Here is a 22,177-nt window from a genome sequence, read left to right on the forward strand (position 1 = left end):
CAAAGTTTTAAACCGACTGTAACAAGAATATATAACCCAAATAAATTCAAGAAATCGGGTCCATGGGCTTTTGTATTGTCTCAACCTCTCTCAAGTGTGAACCATATCGATTCCCTACGATATATGATTCATTATAAGAAATATGCCCATTGTTAACCCACGATTAACGCCATTAACGATTTCATAAACGCTCTTTATCTTAGAGAAGCCATATACAATAGCTTTTTTTACGTATGCTATTAATCTATATATATAAAGTAGACTTTCCTCTCTTATGGTGCAGCCACGTCAGCAAACAATTGTGAGTAATAAGGCCTTATGAAATCAACTAAGCCCATCCGAGACAGCCGAGTCTTCAACCTACATCCCTTTTTTTTCTTTCTCCTCAGGGCCCAAATATAATTATCCGTTTCCTCTGTTCTCCTACAAAACCCCTTTTGCACGAATGTCTTCTCCGCCGTTTGGTTCCGTCCGACCTCAACGGCCCCGTCTCTTCATGTTTCACCGCCTCCATCACCATCGTTTCGTTTTCTACCGAAACCGCCTAATCAGCCCTTCAATGCTTTCTCTTTCAATAGTACTCCCACTACTTTCCATTCAATCTCTGTCACTTCAATGGTTTTCATTCAGCGACGCTTCTATGCCATATCAACAAGGGTTTCTTGATTTATTCTGTATCTCTGCGGAATCACAAAAAGGTTTAACCTCCATTTACTGTCGAGATCTAACGATTTAATACTTTCAGTTCTCTTCTATTCTCCTTTATACATTATCGATCTACAAATCTTTTAATTACTTTCTATGTTCAAAGGATTTAAATCGATTGTACAAGTTTTTCCTTTACTTAATTCATTTGTTAAATTAATTGAAATTGATATTCTCTTCTCATTTATAGGTCGAGAATAAAATCTCTCTTCATAATTTAATATCATGTAACAAAATAACAAATTGGGGGAGGATTCGGTGGGTCAAAAGAAAAAATGGAGGGGGAGAACTAATCCGACTTATTCACCTAAAGGTTTCCAAAGATCGTCGGAAAAAAACCACTGTGGTTTTCAATCACCGTCGCCTCAATGCAATATCAAAAAGGTTTCCAAGATTTATTCCGGATCTATGCCGAAACACAGAAGGTTTGACCTACATTTACTCTCCAGATCTTTCGATTTTCAAATTTCCCTTTTCTTCTATTCCCCTATAGAGATTATAGATCTACAACTCTATAATTGCTTTCTATGTTCAAAGGATGGTAATCGATTGTACCAGTTTACCCTTTTTTATAAACATTTGTTCACTTGCTTGAAATTGATTTTTCTTCTTATTTTCAGGTTTCGATCTTCTTTTGTTGAATCTATTGCAAAAGTAAGTAATTTCCCATTGTCGTTAATTTCTTACTTATTAGTATTTTCAATATCTTTATTTTGATTTAGGATACACTAAAGAAACGGGAACTAATTCAATACTTTATATCAATATAGAAACGATTCAGATGGAAGCTAAACGACTCATATGTGCCCTACCAGAAGAGAACATAGAACAGAAATCCAGATATCAAGGTAAGCAAGAACAAAAAAAGGTGAGCTAAACACATTTAAAATAAGCATCTTTACTGTTCTAAATGTTTTACACTTTATCTTTCAAAAACTTAACAAAACTTTAAACTATGACTTTTAATTTTACAAAATTTGAAAACGTCAAACATCTTTACAAAATTTGGTTGCTTTGAATATTATAACTTAGGTTTTCAACACTATTAATCCAGTACTTTACAACTTTTCAATTGTCCTTATCTCTAAATTTGTTTTTTAAAAAGAAAAACAAAAATAAACTATAAATTACAATTACTATCACTACTAAAAGTAGCTGCACTTTGGCAGGGATCTATCAATTGAGTCGCATCAGTCTCATTGTCCTTTTCATTACTTTAGGCCATATTCTTTTGCTATCTATGACAGGTTATAATTTCAATCAATTGTTAACTTATTTATTAAGTAATTCAAATGTTTAGTTTAAATTGTTTGTATTTTTTTATAACCGAAAAGTACTATATTTAAAATAAAAAATTGTATATTAATTATGGACATGTTTATACATATACATAATATAAATACTTTTGGAAAATAAATCATTTTTAAATAGGAACCAATGCATGCAAGTCTCCAAGCCCAATAAAAAACATTTGACACACTTCCAAAGAAAAAGATTTGATTCTCTTTATTTTTAAGATTTCAATAAATATTAGTCAGACCTTTTACATACCACTACCATCCAACATTTACTACTCTGTATTTTTAAACGCTTTTCGGCTTTGATCCAAAAACGGATACTTCATCTTTCATCTTACTTCTCATCTTCCATCTTCCTTTACACTTATCTTTCATCATCCTTACCACTCACCTTTCATTTTCCTTCTTCTATTCAAGTCATAAAACAAATAATCTAAAACTATAGTTGCATACATAGAAGAATTGAATCCTTCAAAGACGAGAATGAGTATTGCTGTGAAAGTACTCCGGCTGTGGACACCACATATAATATTGGGAGGACCCAACTATAAATGTTTGATTTTGGTGGATGAAAAGGTAGTTTCAGTTTCAGAATTTTAATCCTGCATGTTTAGTTTTTTTAACTTATATTCATATCATTCCCGTCTGACTTTTTTTCAAGGGTAAAAGAATAGATGCTCAAATCAGAGCTAGAGATTACTTCGATCTATTTGTCCACATATTGGAGCAGGGAAAGTGGTTCCTTATTTATAAGTTCATAGTGAGAGAAACCCAGCAAGAGTCAAAGAACTCAAACAATCAATTCAAAATATTGATTACATGCGAAACAAAGGTCACCTCAATACCTCCCAGGTCTTCAAACAGTTTTTTCCTTCTAACAGATGGAACAAAGTTTGAAAATGCCACACCAGATGAGAGAAACTGTTGTGTTGGTATATTGATTACCCCTACAATGCTTTAATTGTTTTATGTTCACCATCTGCATTTGATTCATGTTTCTAATATTTTTTTTTCCCCTTTTACTAGATTTTTGTGGAAAAATCTTGACAGTCGGAGAACGAACTTATATGACTTTCCTTGATTACAAAGGTGGATACAATGGTGAGAAGAATGTAGTTCCTTTTACGGTTCTAGACATCGAGTAAGTAATCTTTCTTACCTTCAAAATTACTTATTAAAAGACGTTCATTTGAGATTTTTTTAAAAATACACACGCTCATAAATAATCGTATTATTTTCATCATCTTTCTCCTCTTAAGTGAGAAGGTGATTAATTGTATGGCAGTAGGAGAAACCTGTTTGGAATTTATCTATAAAATGGATAGGATAGTTGCAAACCCTACGTATCAAGGTGAACAAATAATGTGTATGCTAATGTTTTGGAGAACATCTACGTTTGGAGGTATTTTCCTATTTTCGACAGTAAATTATACAAAACAGTCCAAATATTGTATTAAATTCTATCTTACCATACTTTTCTTTATTTAGGTGTTCATTATCTAATGTCTCAAATGAGATGTTCATATGTTTTCGTTGGTGACGAAGTGCAAGAATTTACAAGAGATCCCTCCCTGTAAGTTCTTACTATGCATAGATGGATGTGTTTATACCCGCGTTATAAAGCCGGCAGCTAAACCTTAGTCCTCACGGATCTGTCATACTCTTATCATAATTTAAAAATCTATTTAATATTAGATCTAATATATACATGATGTTCCCTTCTTGCAGAGCTTATTATTACGAGTCATCAGATGATGAGGATTATGAGGGAACAGAAGAAGAAGAGATTGATTCTTCTTAGTAGTTGAAGTGGCCAAATCTTCGTATCAAATTTAGTGGCTAAGAAAAGAACAAGGAGAGAGCAAATATGAAGATGGGGCAAAACATGGTGGGACAGTGAAAACGGCGAGAACTTTTTAATAGTATGTTGAATATGTAGGGTTAATTCTTTACCTTTAATTGCAGAGAATAATAAACTCTATCATCCCTACTATTATTGTTGGATTCTAAAATTATGGGTAATTGACTTACAGTTTGATGAAAGTTTTATTTAACTTTTGGTTAAAGGCTTAGGTCTAATGTTAACAAATGAATTTCAAAAGTTAGAAAACAAAATCGGGTTTAATCGTCCAAACATAAAGTACTATAAAATATTGAGTTTAAGGTTTATTCTATAAATATAGGAATTTAGATTTACAATAACATTACACATGCACCAATATAACTAAGCAAAATAACAGCTTATAGTACTCAAATACTATTATTAAAAGTGATAAAAGTTAAGCGTTAACACTCTGAAAATATTATACTGAAAATATTCTGATAGAACAAGAAAGCAACATGCATATATACAGTTAATTTTAAAATAAAAAATAACACATATTTAAAATTTTTCAGTTTGTATACAATAGAAAGTGTAATTAGAAAATTATACATATACGAGAAATATAATCTTATTTAGATTGAACACTAGAAAACAATTTTGTTATCTACAGAAGATACCAAATCATTTGACTTTTTCAACACTTTAGTATAAGAAATTTCCATAAAAAGCTAAGTATTATTAAGAAACCCCAATTCTGCAACCTAAAATATAAAACAGAGAAGAAAATTATACTTAATGCAACACCTAGTACATTTAAAAACAGTCCACTCAAACAACATAAGCAACCCAAATATAAAACAAATACCATTAAAAATTAAATATAAACCCAAACTACAAAATTAATGCGTAAAAATATTAACAAATAAAGTGAGGCAATGAAATCCGTTGATAATGGATCAATAGAGGATATAGTTGTACTTAGAAAACCAGCCATTTTAAAAACCATAGTAAAATTAATATACCAAAATTTAACTTAACAACCCCTCTTTTTTTTACAAAATTATTAGTTTTGTCCTCTAAATTTCTATATTATATATTAGTTATTTATATTCCTAAATATATATTAAAAAATGATATACATATATATTTAATACTTCTTACATCATACATTAATATTGTTAAAAACAAAGAATGGCCAGGAAAGGTCAGAGGAAAAATAAATAATAACAACAATTAAAACACAACCAAATTACGGAAAGTAACAAAAAACAAGACCTATAATTTTTATTGGATAATTAAATAAAGTGTTAATCACCTAATTATACATATCTACCGTTGTTTATATACAATATAACGGTCACAATTAAACACTAACATAACCTTACTTCTCTTTTAAAAGAACAGCTAAAACACAATTATTTCTGTTTTTCCATAGAACGTTTGCCATATCTACGACCGCAACTCTCCCAGATCCAAAAGGTTTTCGATAATTTTGGCCTATCTCTCCCGCATTTTAAAAAGATTAAACATTTCTTCACGGTTTGAAATCTAACAATTGCCTCACTTCCCTTATGCTTCTCTTCTCCTTAACATGTCTAGGATCTTCAAATCTAATTGTTTCATTCTATGCTCAATAGAAATTTCATGTTCCAGGATTCTCTATTTCAAACCCATATCGTTAGTTCATTGTAATCGATCTTCTCTTATCATTTACAGGTTTTCAAACTTCTCTTTTGGTGAATCGATTGTAAAAGTATGTAATTTAATATTGAATGAACTTTCTTAACAAAACTGGAATTAAGAATTCCACGTCAGCAAACAATTGTGAGTAATACGGCCTTAACAAATCAACTAAGCCCATCAGAGACAGCCCATTCTTCAAACTACATTCCTTTTTTTCTTACTAACTCCAGTTATAATTTATTCTCAGGGCCCAAATATAATTATCCGTTTGTTCTGTCCTCCAACAAAACCCTTTTTCCACGAATGTCTTCTCCTCCGTTTCCCGCCGTCCGACCTCAAGGACCCCGTCTCTTCATGTCTCACCGCCTTGTTCGCCAACATTTCGTTATCTTCCGAAACCGCCTAATCAGCCCTTCAATGCTTACTCTTTCAATAGTAGTCCCACTACTATCCATTCAATTTCGGTTTCTTCAATTCCTATATAATGCCATATTCCCTAATTTCATTCACTACACAATTCCTCCACAATCTAAAATTTCTATTATCTATTATGGATTCCAGCGTTGTTTCATTCGCTAATCTGAAGGCCGGTCGTTTACACCAACAGATTGTAGGGAGGATGCTTCGCCACTGGCCTGCCCGTAACGTCAAAAAGGGAGGCCAAGTAATGGGAGTCGATTTTCTACTCATTGACGAAAAGGTTTCTCCAATCTCTTCTTCATTTACAATTCACTCGATTAAGAAATCGTTATCTAATTTTTATTCTTTTCTCCAGAGTTGTGTCATCCAAGGGTCGATCAATGTTATCCACCTTTCAAAATTTGAAAACTCGCTGCGTGATGGGGACCTATATATTATGTCAGACTTCGAAGTCACCAGAAGCAATTCTCGTTTCAAGCTTACTGATTCCCTGTTCTCAATACGTTTCCTCTCAACTACTGTTTTTGAAAAACTTGACGAGTCTTTTGGTATATTCCCAAAAGAGTTTTTCAGGTTCCGTAGTCATCAACAGTTGCTTTCTCTTGCCAACACCAATACTGATCTTCCAGGTCTGTTTTACTTTAAACCCTTTCAATGTTTCCTGTATCCAATATTAATTAAATCTTCTGTAGTAGAGTTACGTAATTGATATGCTTTTAGCCCCCTGCTTTTAGAGGAGTGCCCCTTAACAAATGTTATTGATATTAAAACATGTCGTCTTCGAAGTTTAAACACATTGTTTAATTAACCAATTTAATACCGTCAAGCAAGTAAGAAAGTAAATTTAATATTTAGTAGTATCCAAATACAGTTTCTCATAATCACTATTCCTTTGTTTTAAAGAAGATGAAAGAAACCATCCTCCCAATATATCCATCACTTTGTCCCCTTGCTTTTAGAGAAGTCCCCCTTAACAAATGTTGATGATATAAAGAGTTATCGTCTTCAATGTTTTCAGTAATTGTTTAGTTCACCAATTTAATACTGTCATGAATTCCTGTTAGATGTCATGGGCCAAGTCTGTTCAAGCAAAGCATATAGAAATGGAATCACAGAGACCTTGGAGAGGATGTTAGTGGTCCTCTCGCTTGAAAGGTTTGACCCTCTCCGACGTACACCTATTTTCCTCTTTGGTCAATACAGATCTTACAATATCCCTTTTCATTGCTTTAACACATGTTTCTTTGGTTCTAAGCGGCGAGAAAGTTCGTCTAAGTGCTTTCGATGATCACGCAATTTCACTGGAGAAGGTTTTCAAGGAAAAGGACGGTGGGGCTTACATATTGCTGGCTACGAATGTCAACCCCAAGTTATTTGGAGGTAATTCATTTCAAAAACCCTCCGAACAATTCATACAGATTCCTCTACTGTACTTTAAACTACCATGACAACTTACTATTAGCTATTGATCAGGTGAACTTTATCTCAATGCTACATCTGGGACGAAATTTTATTCAGAATACGATCTCACAACAACTGCTCAGTTTGCTGCAAGGTACTCATATGTTTAATCCTTTTCCGTTCTAAAATACTAATTCATACTAACTTCGTCATGTCTCATACCCATATTTCCGCTTATAACCAATCAGGCTAAAGGGGAAAGAAATTAAAAATCCCAACTCTATTGCACCACACCATGGTGTTTCGAAAATTGAACATATATCTATTCATGAGCTTAACCAGTTTGTGGCTACTGGTAAACCGCAGGTCAGTTTACGTATCTGAATATGATTTACCCGGATACGATTTACCGTCATGCATTTTAAAAAACTGGTTTCCTTTGTTTTCAATCTTTCTCAAACCACCGATGCATTAATTACATCTAATTGCTTTTGCTTTACATATAATTTAGGAGGTTGAATTCTTATGCACCGCAACTATTACGGCAATTCAAACTCAGCGTGGTTGGAGTTTCATATCTTGTGCTGCATGTGGTACGAAAATGATCAAGAAGATGGCATCCTTAACTTGCAATAACTTCAAATGTACCTCCACTACTGCTATTGGAGATGTAAAGTAAGTTTATTTAATCTCTACTTTCTAACGGACTTGAAAATTTCACGATCCTTACTAATCACCTGCAATCTATCCATGACACAACTTGGAAGATATCGTGTCGAACTTGTTGTAGACGACGGAATCACCACCGACGTTTTTGTTGCCTTTGATAAGGACATGGTGAAGTTGACTAACATTCAGGCATCAACACTCTCTTCTCAGATGGTATGTCATTATTCTTCAAAACTTATAACATTCGTCTATTACTTGAAACCTTATTTTGCAAAATTCGTGAACTTAAGTCTCTCTAATATCTTCTCGCTTTCCCTAGATTGACGGTCAAGACTCACTCTCTGGTGCTCCATTACCAAAAATAGTGTCTGACATTATTGGGAAGAAATATACATTTCAACTTAAGTTGACTAACTTCAATTTTACACCTCACCATCAGTCCTTTACTGTCTCACGTATTTATGAAAGTACTGAGGTTCTTCCTCGACCGACCTTTGTTGAGGTAACCTTACACCCACATCCAAACTCCTCTCTCCAAGTTTTGACACATTTTTAAAATAAACTATTTGGTTCCTGCAAGCACAGGGGAAAGCTCGGGAATTGGTGGCTGTAGATGCTATAGGAACCACATCATGTTCAATTGAGAAACACCAGACAAGCACCACCTTTGCAGAAGATATAACGCCTGAGGAAGAAACCCTTCGTTCTGTAGAGTTTCCAGTGGATACTTCATTGGCACATAAGACCAAGAAGCAGAAGAAACAGAAATGAAATTATCCTACTTCCTAATCTATCACTTTTCGATTTTCTCTCCTTACAGCACTATCTTTCATTACAGTATCTTTTTAAAATCTTCTATGTCTTATTTGGGTTTTATTGCATAACTATTTCGTTGGTAATTACTATATTTTCATTACATTCTTACTTCAACATTTATTTAAAACTCCACTATTCAAACGAATAATAGCCGCCTGCATTTTTCCCATTATTTAACATAACATTATAACAACATAGATACTTAAATAAGAAACATAGGCCGAACACACATTTGAAGTCTACCACAACCAAATTACAATCCAGCAGCCAAGGTAGAGTCCAAACACACCAAACATTGGTTAAGTACAGATAAACCAATTAAATAGCAAACTATATTTGCCCAGAGAAGAACTTCCCGTACTTTTAAACATTTACACATCCATCAACTCAATTGGTTTAAACTTTCACAGCCAAATGTGCAATTCAGAATCAATAGCATCCGAAAGTCAGGGAAAAAAATACAGCTGGTTCGACAGAAACTCTTCATATATTGTTCATTACATACCAAAACACACTTGTCATGTTTTCCTGATGCCAAAGTGATTCATTGTAAAACAGTAAATGTACAAATGATCATTTCATATTACTACAACTTAAAACCGTAGATGATAGAACCACCCCAGTTAAAATCCGGTAACTAATGAGTTGTAGTAATATGTGATGTTTACTGTTTTTAATAACTGATGAGTTAATCAGCATTTGATTATTGATAGAGCGACAACTATATTGCCTAATAAACTTCTCTTCATTTTTACGTTACACATTTATAACTTACATAACAAACCAATCATATTGAGGATTATCGACTTTCTTAAAGCCTAATCTGTTCGAAACTCAAAATTGTATAATATTAGAAAGCAATTGTGAAGAATATATCACTTTCCCATTACCCCAACCAAACAAGAAGTACTGAGTCCGACCAGAACTACAAGCCACTGGAAAGAATGAAATCTCCACGAAGTGGTAAGCATAGGAGGCCAAAAGAAAAAAAAACCTGCAGAGATGAAGCCCGTCTGAAGGCTGACAAAATACTTTTCAAGAAAAGTAAGCTATAATGTTATGGACTGAATTTTGTTTTCTCTGTTACTTTAGCCATGGCAAAACTAACCACAAATCACGTCTCTTAAATTCCCAAAGATGCAAAGCTCCGCCAACCATGGCTGAATGAAAAATATTACACTGAAGCATCTGTCAGTTCAAAGCTTTTCAACACATCCGTTACCAGAAACAGTAAACATCTGCAAACAAAACACAACTCCTACAAGTAAGGTCTACACAGTCATCTTATTATTTTAAACTACTTTACAGGACTTTCTACAAGAGCTCGACAACTCCGACGTTCCATTTTGATAGCTAAACGCAAGTCGCTGAAACCAAAAGGTACAACATATTTTTCTTTATGGCAAACTCAGTAAAGCCACAAACAATCCGTATCAACATTTACTATATTCGACAATCTAAACAATTGGAAATTGCTATGTGTTTTACGTCGTGTAACACCTACACAAACTTACTAATCTACCTTCTCATGAAAACAGCAGCAGGAAACAAACATGGTGAATCATCTTCCACCAGTATTGTCCATTGTCGCTTTTGTGACGCCCTGCTCTGGAGATCTGAAACAAAAAACCAAACCATTTGTTGTCAACAAGGACGAGTTAGATTACCCAAAGTCCGTCCAACACCCCCTGAACTTGAGAAGCTATACAACGAGTCATCAGACTTTGGGCGTCACATCCGTGTACTCAACTCAATGCTAGCGTTCACCTCAACTGGTGCCAAAGTTGATCACACAGTTACAGGCACACAAGGACCCTATACTTATAGAATCCATGGCCAAAATTACCATTCTATAGGATCTCTCTTACCAGAGGATGGGAAGGAACCCTGTTTTCTACAGCTATACATTTTTGACACTAGAAATGAAATTAAGAATCGTATGCAGAAGATGACAGGGTCAGGAAAAAGCAAACCAGTAGACGAAGAAATTGTTGGTATCTTGGTAGCGATGCTTGATAATATCAACGAACTGGCTAAGGTTTTTCGGAAAGCTAGAGACAGATATGAAGATGGAGATTGCAGTGAATTCAATATCAAATTGGTCAACCAAGCAAAGAGAGGAAAGCAATTTGACTTACCTACTACTGATGAGATCGCGGGTCTGATAGTTGGAGATTTTAGTACAGCTACTTCTGGTCGTGATGTTATCCTTCAATTTAAACCTTCTGAACTACAAAGGATAAGTGATCTTCATCCTCTATATATGAGTCTGTAGTACCCTTTACTCTTTCCATATGGTGACGCTGGATATCATGAGGAAATCCCATATGAGTCATCAGCAGAGAGCCAAGTTAAGCGGTCTTACATGACCATGAAAGAATACTATGCTTACCAGATTCAAACACGCTTATCTGAAGGTATGACAATTATCAAGGGAGGAAGATTATTCCATCAGTACATCGTCGATGCTTACACAGCCACTGAACAAGAAAGACTTCGTTATATTGCTTTAAATCAGAAAAAATTGCGAGCTGATTTGTATAACAATGTGTACGATGCTGTTGAAAGAGGAGAAACAGATGCTAAGCGGATTGGAAGACGAATCATATTGCCCTCAAGTTTCACTGCAGGACCACGGTATATGGTGGAGAAGTACCATGATGCAATGGCTATATGTAGATGGTTTGGAAATCCTGACTTATTTATCACCTTCACAGCAAACCCTAATTGGCCAGAGCTAACAGAACATCTACAAACATATACTACCGAAGGATCAAATTCAAGACCTGATTTGCAATCAAGAGTTTTCAATAAAAAACTAGATGAGATGCTCAATGATTTTAACAATGGAGTCTTCTTCCCTGTTCCTGTGGCAGGTATTTCAATTAATATTAAGCAATCTCCTCCATGTACTTACTAATTACAATGTTAATACCTAACTATATTTCAATTTTCCAAAAACCAGTAGTGTACACCATAGAGTTTCAAAAACGAGGCCTTCCACATGCACACATCCTACTCTGGCTAGGAGGCAATATGAAAAACCCAGAGCCAGCTATAATTGACAGTTTCATTTCAGCTGAATTACCAGATAAGGAAATAGATAAGGAAGGCTTCGAACTGGTAGAGCAGCATATGATACATGGGCCTTGTGGTTTAGATAGACCGTATTCACCATGCATGGAGAATGGAATTTGCACCAAGAAGTACCCACGAACGTTTGTGGACAACACTACCATTGACAAATCTGGGTACGTTGTATACCGGCGCCGTAACGATGACTCCAAATTTGTCATCAAAGGTCTCACAAGATTGGACAATCGTAATGTTGTACCGCACAACCTCAACCTGCTGAAAAAGTATATGGCCCATATCAATGTGGAGTGGTGTTGTAAAATAAGTGCTGTTAAGTATCTCTTCAAATATATAACTAAAGGTGTTGACAAAGCAACATTTGTTATTGTGAGACCCAGCAAAGGGAAAAAAAAAAAAGGCTTGAACAAAGAAGAGGCACAACCTGTTGATGAAATCAGTGAATACCTAGATTGTCGCTATGTCTCTGCATGCGAAGCAGTGTGGAGAATATTTGCCTTCCACATCCATTACCACAAGCCTGCAGTGATACGCTTACATATTCATCTTCAAGATCAGCACAGACTCCTATTCGACCAGCTGCAACGATTGGAGAGCATCATTAGTAGAGAAGATGTCGAAAAAACAATGCTCACTGAATGGATGGCCACAAACCAAAGAGAGATAGATTCACCCGATGTTGGATACAATTCAGACATAAAGGCATATGATCTCACATATATGGAATTCCCAAAGTATTATGTATGGAACACTACAAAGACCTGGACAAGGAGGAAACAAGGTTTTGCTATTGGGAGGATTGTACATATCCACCCATCAGCTGGTGATTTGTTCTATCTCAGAGTACTATTGAATATTGTGAAAGGTGCCACATGTTTTGATGACATTAAGACAGTTGCTGGAGTTATATATGGTTCAAATAAAGAAGCCTGCTACATAAGAGGACTACTAGATGATGACAAAGAGTGGCATGATGTTCTGAAAGAGGTCGCACAATGGGCATCAGCGTATCAAATCAGGTATCTTTTTGTCACACTTCTCCTCTACTGTGAAGTAGCTAACCCTCGAGAACTTTGGAACAAAAACTGGAAATACCTAGCAGAAGATGTCCAACATAACCGTAGGAAGGTCTTCCACTTCACACACCTAAACCTAAACGAAGAAGAGTTGGAGCAATATGCTTTGATTGAAATTGAGGAGCTATTAATGGAGAATGACAAGTCTCTCACTCATTTCCAAGATATGCCTGTGCCTGATAAGGCAATCCTTCAAAAAATCAGCCAACGTTGCTTCACAGAAGACCTGCAAGTTGATATTGACAAAGAGAAGATTGATCATGGCAGATTATTCCCAACTTTGAATGAAGATCAAAGAAAAATTTACGATGCAGTTCTGAATTCGGTTCAAGATAACGCAGGGAGACTATTTTTCTTACAAGGACCAGGAGGCACTGGGAAAACATACCTCTACAAAACAATTATAGCCAAGATACGGTCAATAAGCAAGATTGTTATCCCTGTCGCATCTGCTGGAATTGCCGCACTACTATTGCCCGGCGGAAGAACGGCTCATTCACGTTTCAAAATTCCAATCAACCTCCACGAAGGGTCAACTTGTGATATCAAGCCTGGAACAATGCTAGCTACCTTAATTACAAAGGCAGAGTTAATAATATGGGATGAGGCCCCCATGGCACATAAACACGCCTTTGAAGCCGTTGATCGCACAATCAGAGATCTGATGGCATTAGACGATGAAACAGCATTAAACAAGCCGTTTGGTGGAAAAACAGTTCTACTAGGAGGAGATTTCAGACAGATTTTACCTGTGGTACCCCAAGGGAGTCGCCAGGACACCGTACAAGCTTCTTTAAATCGATCTCATCTTTGGTCTGCCTGCCAAATTTACAAACTCAAAATAAACATGAGGCTAAACAAGTCTGATGCCGCTTTTGCAGCTTGGATTTTAAAAGTGGGAGATGGAAACTCTATGTCCGCAACCACAAACCCTGAAGATCATAGTGGCGGTTGTAGGATAGCAATTGAAGAATGTTTAATGTTACCACCCGCGGGGAACCAACTTGAAGCGATTTCAACTGCTGCATATCCAGGGTTCTGTAGATCGTTCAAGGAAGCCAACTACTTAACTGAGAGAGCAATTCTAACTCCTCGAAATGAGACAGTCCGTGAAATCAATGAATACCAGCTATCCAAGGTGGCAGGTGACACCAAGGAATATTTAAGCGCAGATTCTCTTCAAACAGAGGTGGCACCAGGTGGAGACTTGAGTAACTTATACACAGTCGAGTACTTAAACTCTCTAGAGTTTCCCGGCCTACCAAACCATCAGATCCGCTTGAAAGTAGGCGTCCCAGTTATGCTCCTGCGAAATCTTAACCAAAAGAAAGGGTTATGCAATGGTACACGTCTAATTGTCACCAGACTCGGTCTAAGAATAATAGAGGCGGAGATCCTCACAGGAACTCATGTTGGTGAGAGAGTACTAATCCCAAGGATTGTTCTGTCTCCAAATGACACCAAACATCCTTTCACTTTACGTAGGAAGCAGTTCCCAATAAGAGTGTGCTATGCAATGACTATTAACAAAAGTCAAGGCCAAAGTTTGAAGCAAGTCGCTCTTTACTTACCACAATCAGTGTTCACACACGGCCAATTGTACGTCGCTCTTTCCCGTGTAACCTCTAATACTGGATTGAAAATCCTAGATGCAACAGCAGAGAAGAATGGAACTGGAGGGGTCATGAATATAGTCTACAAAGAAGTCTTCAATAACATAAACACTTAAAAGGTACAATACTAACTACCAATGGATTATACAGGACACCAACAATGTACAATATCAACAGCTCTGGTTTCTAAACTACTATTGTATATAGGGGGCACATATTCTAACTATGCTTTATATTGCTTTTCAGGGACTAAACGAAGACAAGAGTCATCAATCTATACCTACGAAGAGTGTCCCAACCTACAAAACCATTTTGTATAAAGAAAGGAATATTTACAGTTTAATACATTCTCGCTTATTTTCCAAAGTTCTTATCGTTTATTGACAAGTATCTAATTTAAATACTATTCTAATCTAAAACCCACTTATCTTGCGTAAACCATTAATTTAAAAAAAATATATATATATAAAGACCAGAAAATAAAGACCTCAAACAAACTTGTTGGATTACATCAACGAAAACACTGTTCAAATATAATGTACGATGAAAGCCCACGATCATGAAAACAAGCCCATCTGAATAATAATAGAATTGATATATTACACATTCAAAGCGAATAACCTCCATTTCGCTTCGACTCCCCACTATCAGCACTATCATGATAGTAATTAAAAGCCACTAACACTAAGAAATCAATAACATTCGTTACTCTAATTTAAAAGTAATGAAACGTCAAGGACTAGCTAACTATAAAATCCCATCTCACGAAGACAACATTATTCAAAGTCACACCACCAAAACGAACAAAAATGCCACCTTCCAAAGTATTAGCACCATTAGAAAGCCTCCCACAAGATCTTCTAGGCGAGATTATCTCCCGGGTTGCAAAAGCTGGGCGCAACCATGTTCGTCAGTGCTTCCAAGTTTCTCATGAACTAGCAATAGCCTGCAAGGATGAAAGAGTTTCCAAAGAACTCAACCTCAAGGACCTGGCCATGAATCCATTGGCAACAGTACACAACTACCAAAGACTAATGGAGAGATGTCTCCAAAACGGTAATGCAGAAGCACACTACATCGAAGGTGTCACACAGTATTTCTTCCACAACAACACACCCTCAGGACTGCATCATCTCCAAGCATCTGCTGAAGGTTTGTATGAAAAAGGCATTTATCTATATGGGATTCTCATGATGTGCAGGGGAGAAACAGACACGGGCAAACAATATTTGGACAAGCTAGAATGGCTTAAATCAACAACAAGGTCTGATCGTTGTTGGACCAATATCAAATTATCACTCCAAGGTTTCAATATCATCATGCAACCCACCTACTTCCAATCCATAAGAGACATCAAACCAAACAAGATATGCAAACTTAACGATATGGATACAATGTGCAAGAAGTGCTACTACTACAAACAGATGAGAAAGTTTGTAAACCGTATTTGAAAAAGAGTTTTTGAAATCCAAATGTCTGAAATACATAAATCTTAATTTTCAATAACAAGTCTTTTATAAAGTTGTTTTCATTTTTCAAATTTAGAATCTAGAGATCACCAAATATTTATATCCGCAAAGAATAGGTTCGCTCCTACTTCCTTCGTATATTGAACAAACATAAAATATAATTTACCTCAAATACGAGCTATTAATGAAGACACCATTACAACAGTGGTGGACATACAACATTTTTGTCACACATAAAGTACACTTGCAATGCTGATAAGGGTCTAAAAACTAGAAGCAAATACTAAGGACGACATATGAGTAAAGTACAACATAAACTTAAATAAAAGAGAAATAACATTTTCTATCTATAAACTCAATTACAATTAATTTTGTAACAAGTAAGTAGTACAATAAACATCAAGAAATGAAAAACCATGGATGCAAAGAAAATCTTGGAAAAATATTTCACTTCTCAGAAGAGAATGACACTACACTATAAAAGATTGACCTTATCTACAAAGTTTTAAAAAGACTGGAATTTAAAACTTTATAAACCCTTGAGAAAAAGACAGAAACTGCACTGGCTACTCTTAACGAAAGGCATAGAACATAAATCAAACCACTGGGAACAATTTAAAAATGTAATGAAGCGGTTGAACCCTTTAAAATAAGACACACACGTACAGGAAATATTATAATTAAAAGGTAATAGTAAGAGAAAAATATTTTATAATTAACCAAATCTTGAAATCGGTTACTAAGTTCACACCTGAATTAAAATACGTTTTTAAAACACGAATCCACCATTACAGCTATTAGAAACGCCCGGGAGTCGAAAAATCCATGGAGATCCATCCAACAGTAAGAATCTCATTAATGGAGGACTCTTAACTAACGAGTAGACTAGATCTATATATATGGCAACAATATACTTTAATCGTAAAAGTATAAGCGAAGGCACAACAAGAAACCAAAAAAAGCAGGAAAATGGCCACAAACCAAAATCGGGAGTATACTTTCTCATATGAAACTGTGCCGACCACTCTACTGAGCGACATATCCATCCTCCTATCATTCCAAAGGCCACAGACGGGAGAACAACCAACCGAGGTCTACATACCTTACCCACATAACGCGAACGAGACAACGCAAGCACACTTCAGAGGTAACTTACTATACCATCTAGCAAGAAATGCAGTTCCACTAAACGAAGGAAGAAGAAGGACAGGATGGTTCATGCAATTTCTAGGCGCAGTTTTACAAACAGAAATTGAAAGCAATAGGACTTTCCTTATACACTTCACAGTAAAAGATTACAACTTCCAGGGAAACCCCGTTCTCACAAATGAGATGGTCATTGCCAATCTACAATCATCTATCAGGACACCAAGCAAAAGTGAGGAAGAGGAAGACTGCGTTATTTGTTTGGAAACATTTAGAGGCGAAGATGAAATTAACCAACTTAAATGTAATCACATTTACCACCATCACTGTATTATCACTTGGCTATATGAGACTAGAAATTGTCCAATATGTAGGGCAACTGATCTATAAGAGAAATAGTTGTAAGAATCAATATAGGCAAATATGACTACATTGTCTATTTCGATTATTGAGAGGAATGCCCACTTAATTTACAATTTAGTCAATATCAACAGGAGTAAGAAACCAAGGGAAAAGATCATCAAGCGTAGATGAAAAATAGAAAGAGATAAAATTCAAATAAAACATTGAAGGGTATACAATTTAAAATAATTAACAGCATATTAAAGAACAAAGATATTAACACAAATATAATATTTATTAGATTCCTACAAAAAGGAGACGAACCCTTTACAATTTAGTTAATATTCTGCAAAACTCTTACAAATGACTACCCCATTACTTTAAATCAGAGGAGGCTCTATTTTAAAACACACCAAACATGAACTTACGGAATGAAAAAGTAGCACAGAATGTTTGTTACACTATTTTTAAAAACTAAGAAGTAACAGAGTTCAATTTTCGGGGAAAACATCAACGGACAACAAACACACCCAAAAAATATTACTAAAGGTCGCAAAGCTGTGTACTAATGTTTTTCGTTTTTTAAAAACAAAACAAACATAACCCAATGTTATCATACATTAGATACAGAGATGTACCAAAAAATATATATACCATGACTAAGGATTCCCTAAATTAATCACAGGTGTTACTATTTCACTACAAAAAATAACTACAAATTCATATCAACATTAAAACGATTAAATTTAAAATAGAGAAATATTAAAGACCAATTACACACACCATTAAGCAATAAATAAATGAATCTGCAGAAAACGTCCAAGAAAATTATGACGTGAATATGAAAGGGAGAACGGAAAGCGAATAAAGGGAGGCCAACAAAAAGTAATCAAAGAAACCAAACGTCAAAGTAAAACAACTCCACCCTATAAATACCTCTGCCAAAAGTATAAACATCACCATCACCCACTCCTTGCAAAAAATGACTAACATAAAACCCTACTCCCTTGAAGAACTACCAAATGACATCCTTGGAGATATAATCTCTCGAGTTGGTCAGATTTCAAGGAGGACCGTGAAACATGTCATGCAAGCATCACCAGAGCTTGCAAAAGCAGCTCAAGATCACAGAGTTTTCAAAAAAATCAACCTACGGCCGCTAGCAATCAATCCCCTAGCAGCCCTAAAGAAATACCAAGACCTCATGGAGAAATGCATTACAAGTGGAAATGTGGAGGCACACTATATCAAAGGCATCCAGGAATATTTTCACAACAACAACACAGAAGAAGGCTTGGCACACTTGAAAAAGGCAGCAGAAGGTAACTACGTTCAGGGTATTTACCTCTTTGGAATCGTCAAGTTGTGTAGGGGTGACACAGCAGAAGGACAATATTGGCTTGAGAAACTAGGCTGAAAAGAAAACAAAGCAAAGGGTGATCAATGCTGGAAAGATATCAAGAAGTCGTTGCACAGAGTCAATGTACCCAAACTGCAGTGCTACTACAGTACATTGGCAGAAGTCCAACCAACAATCAACTGCAACATCAATAACATGAATGCTACATGCCAAGACTGCTACTACTACAAACAAATGATCAAGTTTGTGTTTTTCATTTAGTTGAAGCTTTGAGAAAAAGGAAAACAAATGTTATGTTAAATTTTGGAAACACAAAATCAATAATAAAATCTGTTTGTCATCGTCCTTCATATACAATAACAAAATGAGCCAAACAAGAATAAAGATGAGGAGGCCGAAACAAAATCTGAAAATATTACAACAAAAGAGACAATTTCTAAGGAGAAAAATAACAATGATAAACATGATAGCAATAAAAGGATGAAGAAAACAGACATAAATTGTGAGAAATGCCACCAATTCAGGCAAGAAAAAGTAGCCAGGAAACATAAAATAAGGACAATAAAAATACAGAAAACATTAGAAGGCACCAATTGAGAAAAGAATCAGCAAAAATAGTGAATCAAAGATATCAACATACCATTAGTTGAAGGATACGGTGACGGGTAAAATATGGACATCAATTTCGCAGTAGAAGTCATACTCCCACCTGAATATTTATATCTTCACCTATGTTCGTATAACAGGATTTATCATCCTGCGTCGGCGGAAAAAACGAAGGGGACATAAATATAATTACAAACACTACAAAATTAAAGTTCACAAGGTGACTACAACTACGAACTTTACCAACCTGTAAATCGATTAGATCAAATGGCTCGAAGCCACAACGATGATGAAAAAAACAGGACCGTAGCCAAAACAACAACGGCACTTCAAATTACGCTAGCGGCCAGTTAGGAACCAAGATACATAAAGTATGTATGAAAACTCAGACTTTCTTGAAATTAATAGAGATGGGTGGAAATAGTAGCTTACTCTAACTTATGAAGAGCAACTGAAGAGTAGAGCTCGGGATCTGTATTCTGAATTCTTCTTAAGAAAACAGGGGAAAAACAAATACTAATTCCAATTAACACATTAAAGTCACACAGTGAGCATATGAAAGGGGATAGAGTTGTAAACCTTACAATTGTTTTTGTCCAAATAAAACTGAGGAAATTTCATAGATCGACGTCGAATGTACATCGGAAGATTAGGATGTCGGCATACCGTTGACAATGCCAGAAATTATAAACAGGAAAAATAAGTATTAACAAATAAATAATCGAACCACTAAAGGGCCAACAACTCAATGAAATTTATGGGCCAACACCGTAAACCCAATTAACAACATTACAAAATACAACAAATACAACAGATATAAGAAAACCAAACAAGAAATTAAATTAAAAACCAAAACATATAATTTAAATTGGGTAATTAAGTAAGGTGTGAATCACCGAATTATACATATCTACCGTCGATTATATGCAATCTAACGGACATAAATGAACAATAACCTAACCCTACTTCTTTTATTTTAAAACAACTCCAAGACAATTCATTCTGTTATTTTCTTTCTGGTTTTAAACCTTCTGCCGCAACTCCCCCAGATCCAAAACGTTTTCTACCATTTTTCCCTATCTCTGCCGCAAATTTAAAAGGTATTACGTTTCTTGAGTCTTCCTAAACAGACGATTACATCAGTTACCTTCACCTTTTCTTTTCCTTAACAGGTTTAGGATCAACAAATCTTATAGTTTCCTTCTTTCATCAATAGGAATCTGACGAGCCAGGTTGCTCTTTCTTTAACCCATTAGGCAAGTTCATTGTAATCGATCTACTCTTATAATTTACAAATAAAACGATCTACTATTCTCGATCTTTTGCCCTTAGTTAATTTCATTTATTGATTGTTGATAGAAAGAAAAACCTAGACTAAACTAATTAATAATTTTTTTTAATAGAAAAAGGATTTCAATGGAAGCAAAAGGAATCATATGTGGGTTCCCAGCAAAGAACGTGAAACCAAAAATCAAAGAAATAAGTGACCAAGGTGAGGGAAGTCGCGCGGATGATGATGTCAAGGAGATAACAAGGCTAGAGTACAGAAAATCCCTCGCTCACCTAGGCTACTTAATACGCATCGAGGTAGACGAAGAAGACATTGACCCAATGTACATGAGAATAATCCAAGACATCCAAAACAAATGCCCAAAAGTAGAAGGATCCTCACGATCTGGAAACGCTACTTGAAGATTGTACTGTTAGAATCTATTGTCTTTGTTATTTTCTAAACTTTGTTAACTATCCACAAGTATGTTTAGACTACGTCAACTTTTAATATTTTCGGATCTCATTTTCTTAAAAAGAAATATCTTATTAGAATATGACAAATAAATGGAGAAAAAGTGTAGCAACGCCCGAAATATAAGGCCTACACATAAACATACCTCTCATTAAAGAGTCTACAAGTCTTATACTGAACAAACTTCTCACAATCGATCTCAAAGATAAAGACGCCAAATATTAAAAGAGATAGATGAACAAACCTTTACTCAACTAAAGAGATTAGGAAATACTAATGATAAAGACAAAATAAGAAACCTAAAAAACACAACTTACATTGAATTAAAAAAAATATATCAGCCTGTTGAAATTTAGTTACAACTCGAGAACCAAAAACAACTGATAAGATAGTAAGAAGCGGGTAAAACACAAAACATTTTAGTATAAACAAAGTTGCCAGGCAATTCACACTTACCTTAAGATGACCAAAAAACTATTACGAGAATGAAACACATAATAAAAATCCTAATACTGCCCAACAGTTTACAAAATACATATGACAATATTAATAAACAATTGAACAAGAAAATGACAATTAATAATTATGTAATCACAGCTAACAACAAAAGGAAAACAACAACATAAACTACTAAATCATAATTAGAAATTACTATTTTTAAAAAACTCCTTGAAAACCAAAGTAAATGAACTTAATTCTATTAATATAAAGAACAAACAAAACAATCCTTTCTGCAAGACCTTTTTAAATTAAAAATATGGCAAGAAAAGAAAACATAAGGAAGCATGATGAAACAGTAGCAAGAGAAGAAAAAAATGAAATAACTAGACCAACATAATAATATATACAACAAAACTGGTAACACAATTTAATCTAACTACCGCGCGTAGCGCGGGTCCATTACAAGTCTA

The 22,177-nt window shown here is 35.2% G+C and overlaps 4 protein-coding genes, 2 long non-coding RNA genes and 1 pseudogene across 43 annotated transcripts; 6 read left to right on the top strand and 1 right to left on the bottom strand.

The window, feature by feature from the left end:
• Positions 1 to 340: 340 nt before the first annotated feature.
• LOC104730157 (uncharacterized) lies at positions 341 to 4,046 on the top strand. Of its 15 annotated transcripts, none has more exons than XM_087467722.1 (11): positions 341 to 698; positions 896 to 1,130; positions 1,326 to 1,359; positions 1,476 to 1,573; positions 1,875 to 1,952; positions 2,461 to 2,579; positions 2,665 to 2,935; positions 3,030 to 3,144; positions 3,263 to 3,405; positions 3,492 to 3,576; positions 3,732 to 4,046. In XM_087467722.1, the coding sequence occupies exons 5-11, from the start codon at positions 1,946 to 1,948 to the stop codon at positions 3,802 to 3,804; spliced, it is 813 nt and encodes a 270-aa protein (XP_087323848.1). In that variant the 5' UTR covers positions 341 to 698; positions 896 to 1,130; positions 1,326 to 1,359; positions 1,476 to 1,573; positions 1,875 to 1,945; the 3' UTR covers positions 3,805 to 4,046. The 15 variants fall into 15 exon arrangements, with proteins under 15 accessions (XP_087323848.1, XP_087323849.1, XP_010447566.2 ...); XM_087467723.1 differs by having other exon boundaries at positions 2,464 to 2,579; XM_010449264.3 differs by having other exon boundaries at positions 1,476 to 1,553.
• A 2,015-nt stretch (positions 4,047 to 6,061) lies between these two features.
• Positions 6,062 to 8,772, top strand: LOC147939165 (uncharacterized). The gene is made up of 10 exons (XM_087465895.1): positions 6,062 to 6,211; positions 6,287 to 6,560; positions 6,996 to 7,086; positions 7,187 to 7,311; positions 7,405 to 7,486; positions 7,581 to 7,698; positions 7,844 to 8,007; positions 8,100 to 8,214; positions 8,321 to 8,503; positions 8,587 to 8,772. Exons 1-10 carry the CDS (start codon positions 6,062 to 6,064, stop codon positions 8,770 to 8,772), a joined length of 1,488 nt encoding a protein of 495 aa, XP_087322021.1.
• Positions 8,773 to 10,294: 1,522 nt separating this feature from the next.
• On the top strand, positions 10,295 to 12,471 carry LOC147939166 (uncharacterized; annotated as a pseudogene). Its single transcript, XR_015566283.1, has one exon. The product of XR_015566283.1 is annotated as an uncharacterized LOC147939166 (transcript).
• LOC147939167 (uncharacterized) lies at positions 11,854 to 13,028 on the top strand. Its single transcript, XM_087465896.1, has 2 exons — positions 11,854 to 12,929; positions 13,013 to 13,028. The coding sequence occupies exons 1-2, from the start codon at positions 11,854 to 11,856 to the stop codon at positions 13,026 to 13,028; spliced, it is 1,092 nt and encodes a 363-aa protein (XP_087322022.1).
• An 805-nt stretch (positions 13,029 to 13,833) lies between these two features.
• LOC147939168 (uncharacterized) lies at positions 13,834 to 14,715 on the top strand. The gene has a single exon (XM_087465897.1). The coding sequence runs from the start codon at positions 13,834 to 13,836 to the stop codon at positions 14,713 to 14,715; it is 882 nt and encodes a 293-aa protein (XP_087322023.1).
• Positions 14,716 to 15,156: 441 nt separating this feature from the next.
• Positions 15,157 to 20,245, bottom strand: LOC104730156 (uncharacterized). 23 transcript variants are annotated; one of them, XR_758391.3, is made up of 6 exons: positions 20,107 to 20,245; positions 19,955 to 20,008; positions 19,770 to 19,861; positions 19,557 to 19,673; positions 18,902 to 18,969; positions 15,157 to 15,545 (listed from the first exon to the last, which is right to left on the bottom strand). It is a non-coding gene; the product is annotated as an uncharacterized LOC104730156 (long non-coding RNA). The 23 variants fall into 23 exon arrangements; XR_758390.3 differs by having other exon boundaries at positions 19,770 to 19,849; positions 19,955 to 20,011; positions 20,107 to 20,226; XR_015566716.1 differs by having other exon boundaries at positions 15,157 to 15,742; positions 19,770 to 19,849; positions 19,955 to 20,011; positions 20,107 to 20,226.
• Positions 20,246 to 20,475: 230 nt separating this feature from the next.
• On the top strand, positions 20,476 to 21,333 carry LOC104730155 (uncharacterized). The gene is made up of 3 exons (XR_002034500.2): positions 20,476 to 20,622; positions 20,695 to 20,778; positions 20,926 to 21,333. It is a non-coding gene; the product is annotated as an uncharacterized LOC104730155 (long non-coding RNA).
• Positions 21,334 to 22,177: the final 844 nt, after the last annotated feature.

The sequence above is a fragment of the Camelina sativa genome, chromosome 9 (genome assembly GCF_030686135.1).
Source record: "Camelina sativa cultivar CO46 ecotype springtype chromosome 9, ASM3068613v1".
NCBI classification, from domain to species: Eukaryota; Viridiplantae; Streptophyta; class Magnoliopsida; order Brassicales; family Brassicaceae; genus Camelina; species Camelina sativa.

Excerpts from the sequence above, each read along its gene's own strand:
- LOC147939165 (XM_087465895.1), top strand. The coding sequence starts at position 6,062 with ATGGATTCCAGCGTTGTTTCATTCGCTAATCTGAAGGCCGGTCGTTTA. Across the intron at positions 7,087-7,186 it reads GTGGTCCTCTCGCTTGAAAG|CGGCGAGAAAGTTCGTCTAA; the intron begins GTTTGACCCTCT and ends TTTGGTTCTAAG. Across the intron at positions 8,215-8,320 it reads CAACACTCTCTTCTCAGATG|ATTGACGGTCAAGACTCACT; the intron begins GTATGTCATTAT and ends CGCTTTCCCTAG.
- LOC147939167 (XM_087465896.1), top strand. The coding sequence starts at position 11,854 with ATGAAAAACCCAGAGCCAGCTATAATTGACAGTTTCATTTCAGCTGAA.
- LOC104730157 (XM_010449264.3), top strand. The coding sequence starts at position 1,487 with ATGGAAGCTAAACGACTCATATGTGCCCTACCAGAAGAGAACATAGAA. Across the intron at positions 3,145-3,262 it reads TTTACGGTTCTAGACATCGA|TGAGAAGGTGATTAATTGTA; the intron begins GTAAGTAATCTT and ends TCTCCTCTTAAG. Across the intron at positions 3,406-3,491 it reads GAGAACATCTACGTTTGGAG|GTGTTCATTATCTAATGTCT; the intron begins GTATTTTCCTAT and ends TTCTTTATTTAG.
- LOC147939168 (XM_087465897.1), top strand. The coding sequence starts at position 13,834 with ATGAGGCTAAACAAGTCTGATGCCGCTTTTGCAGCTTGGATTTTAAAA.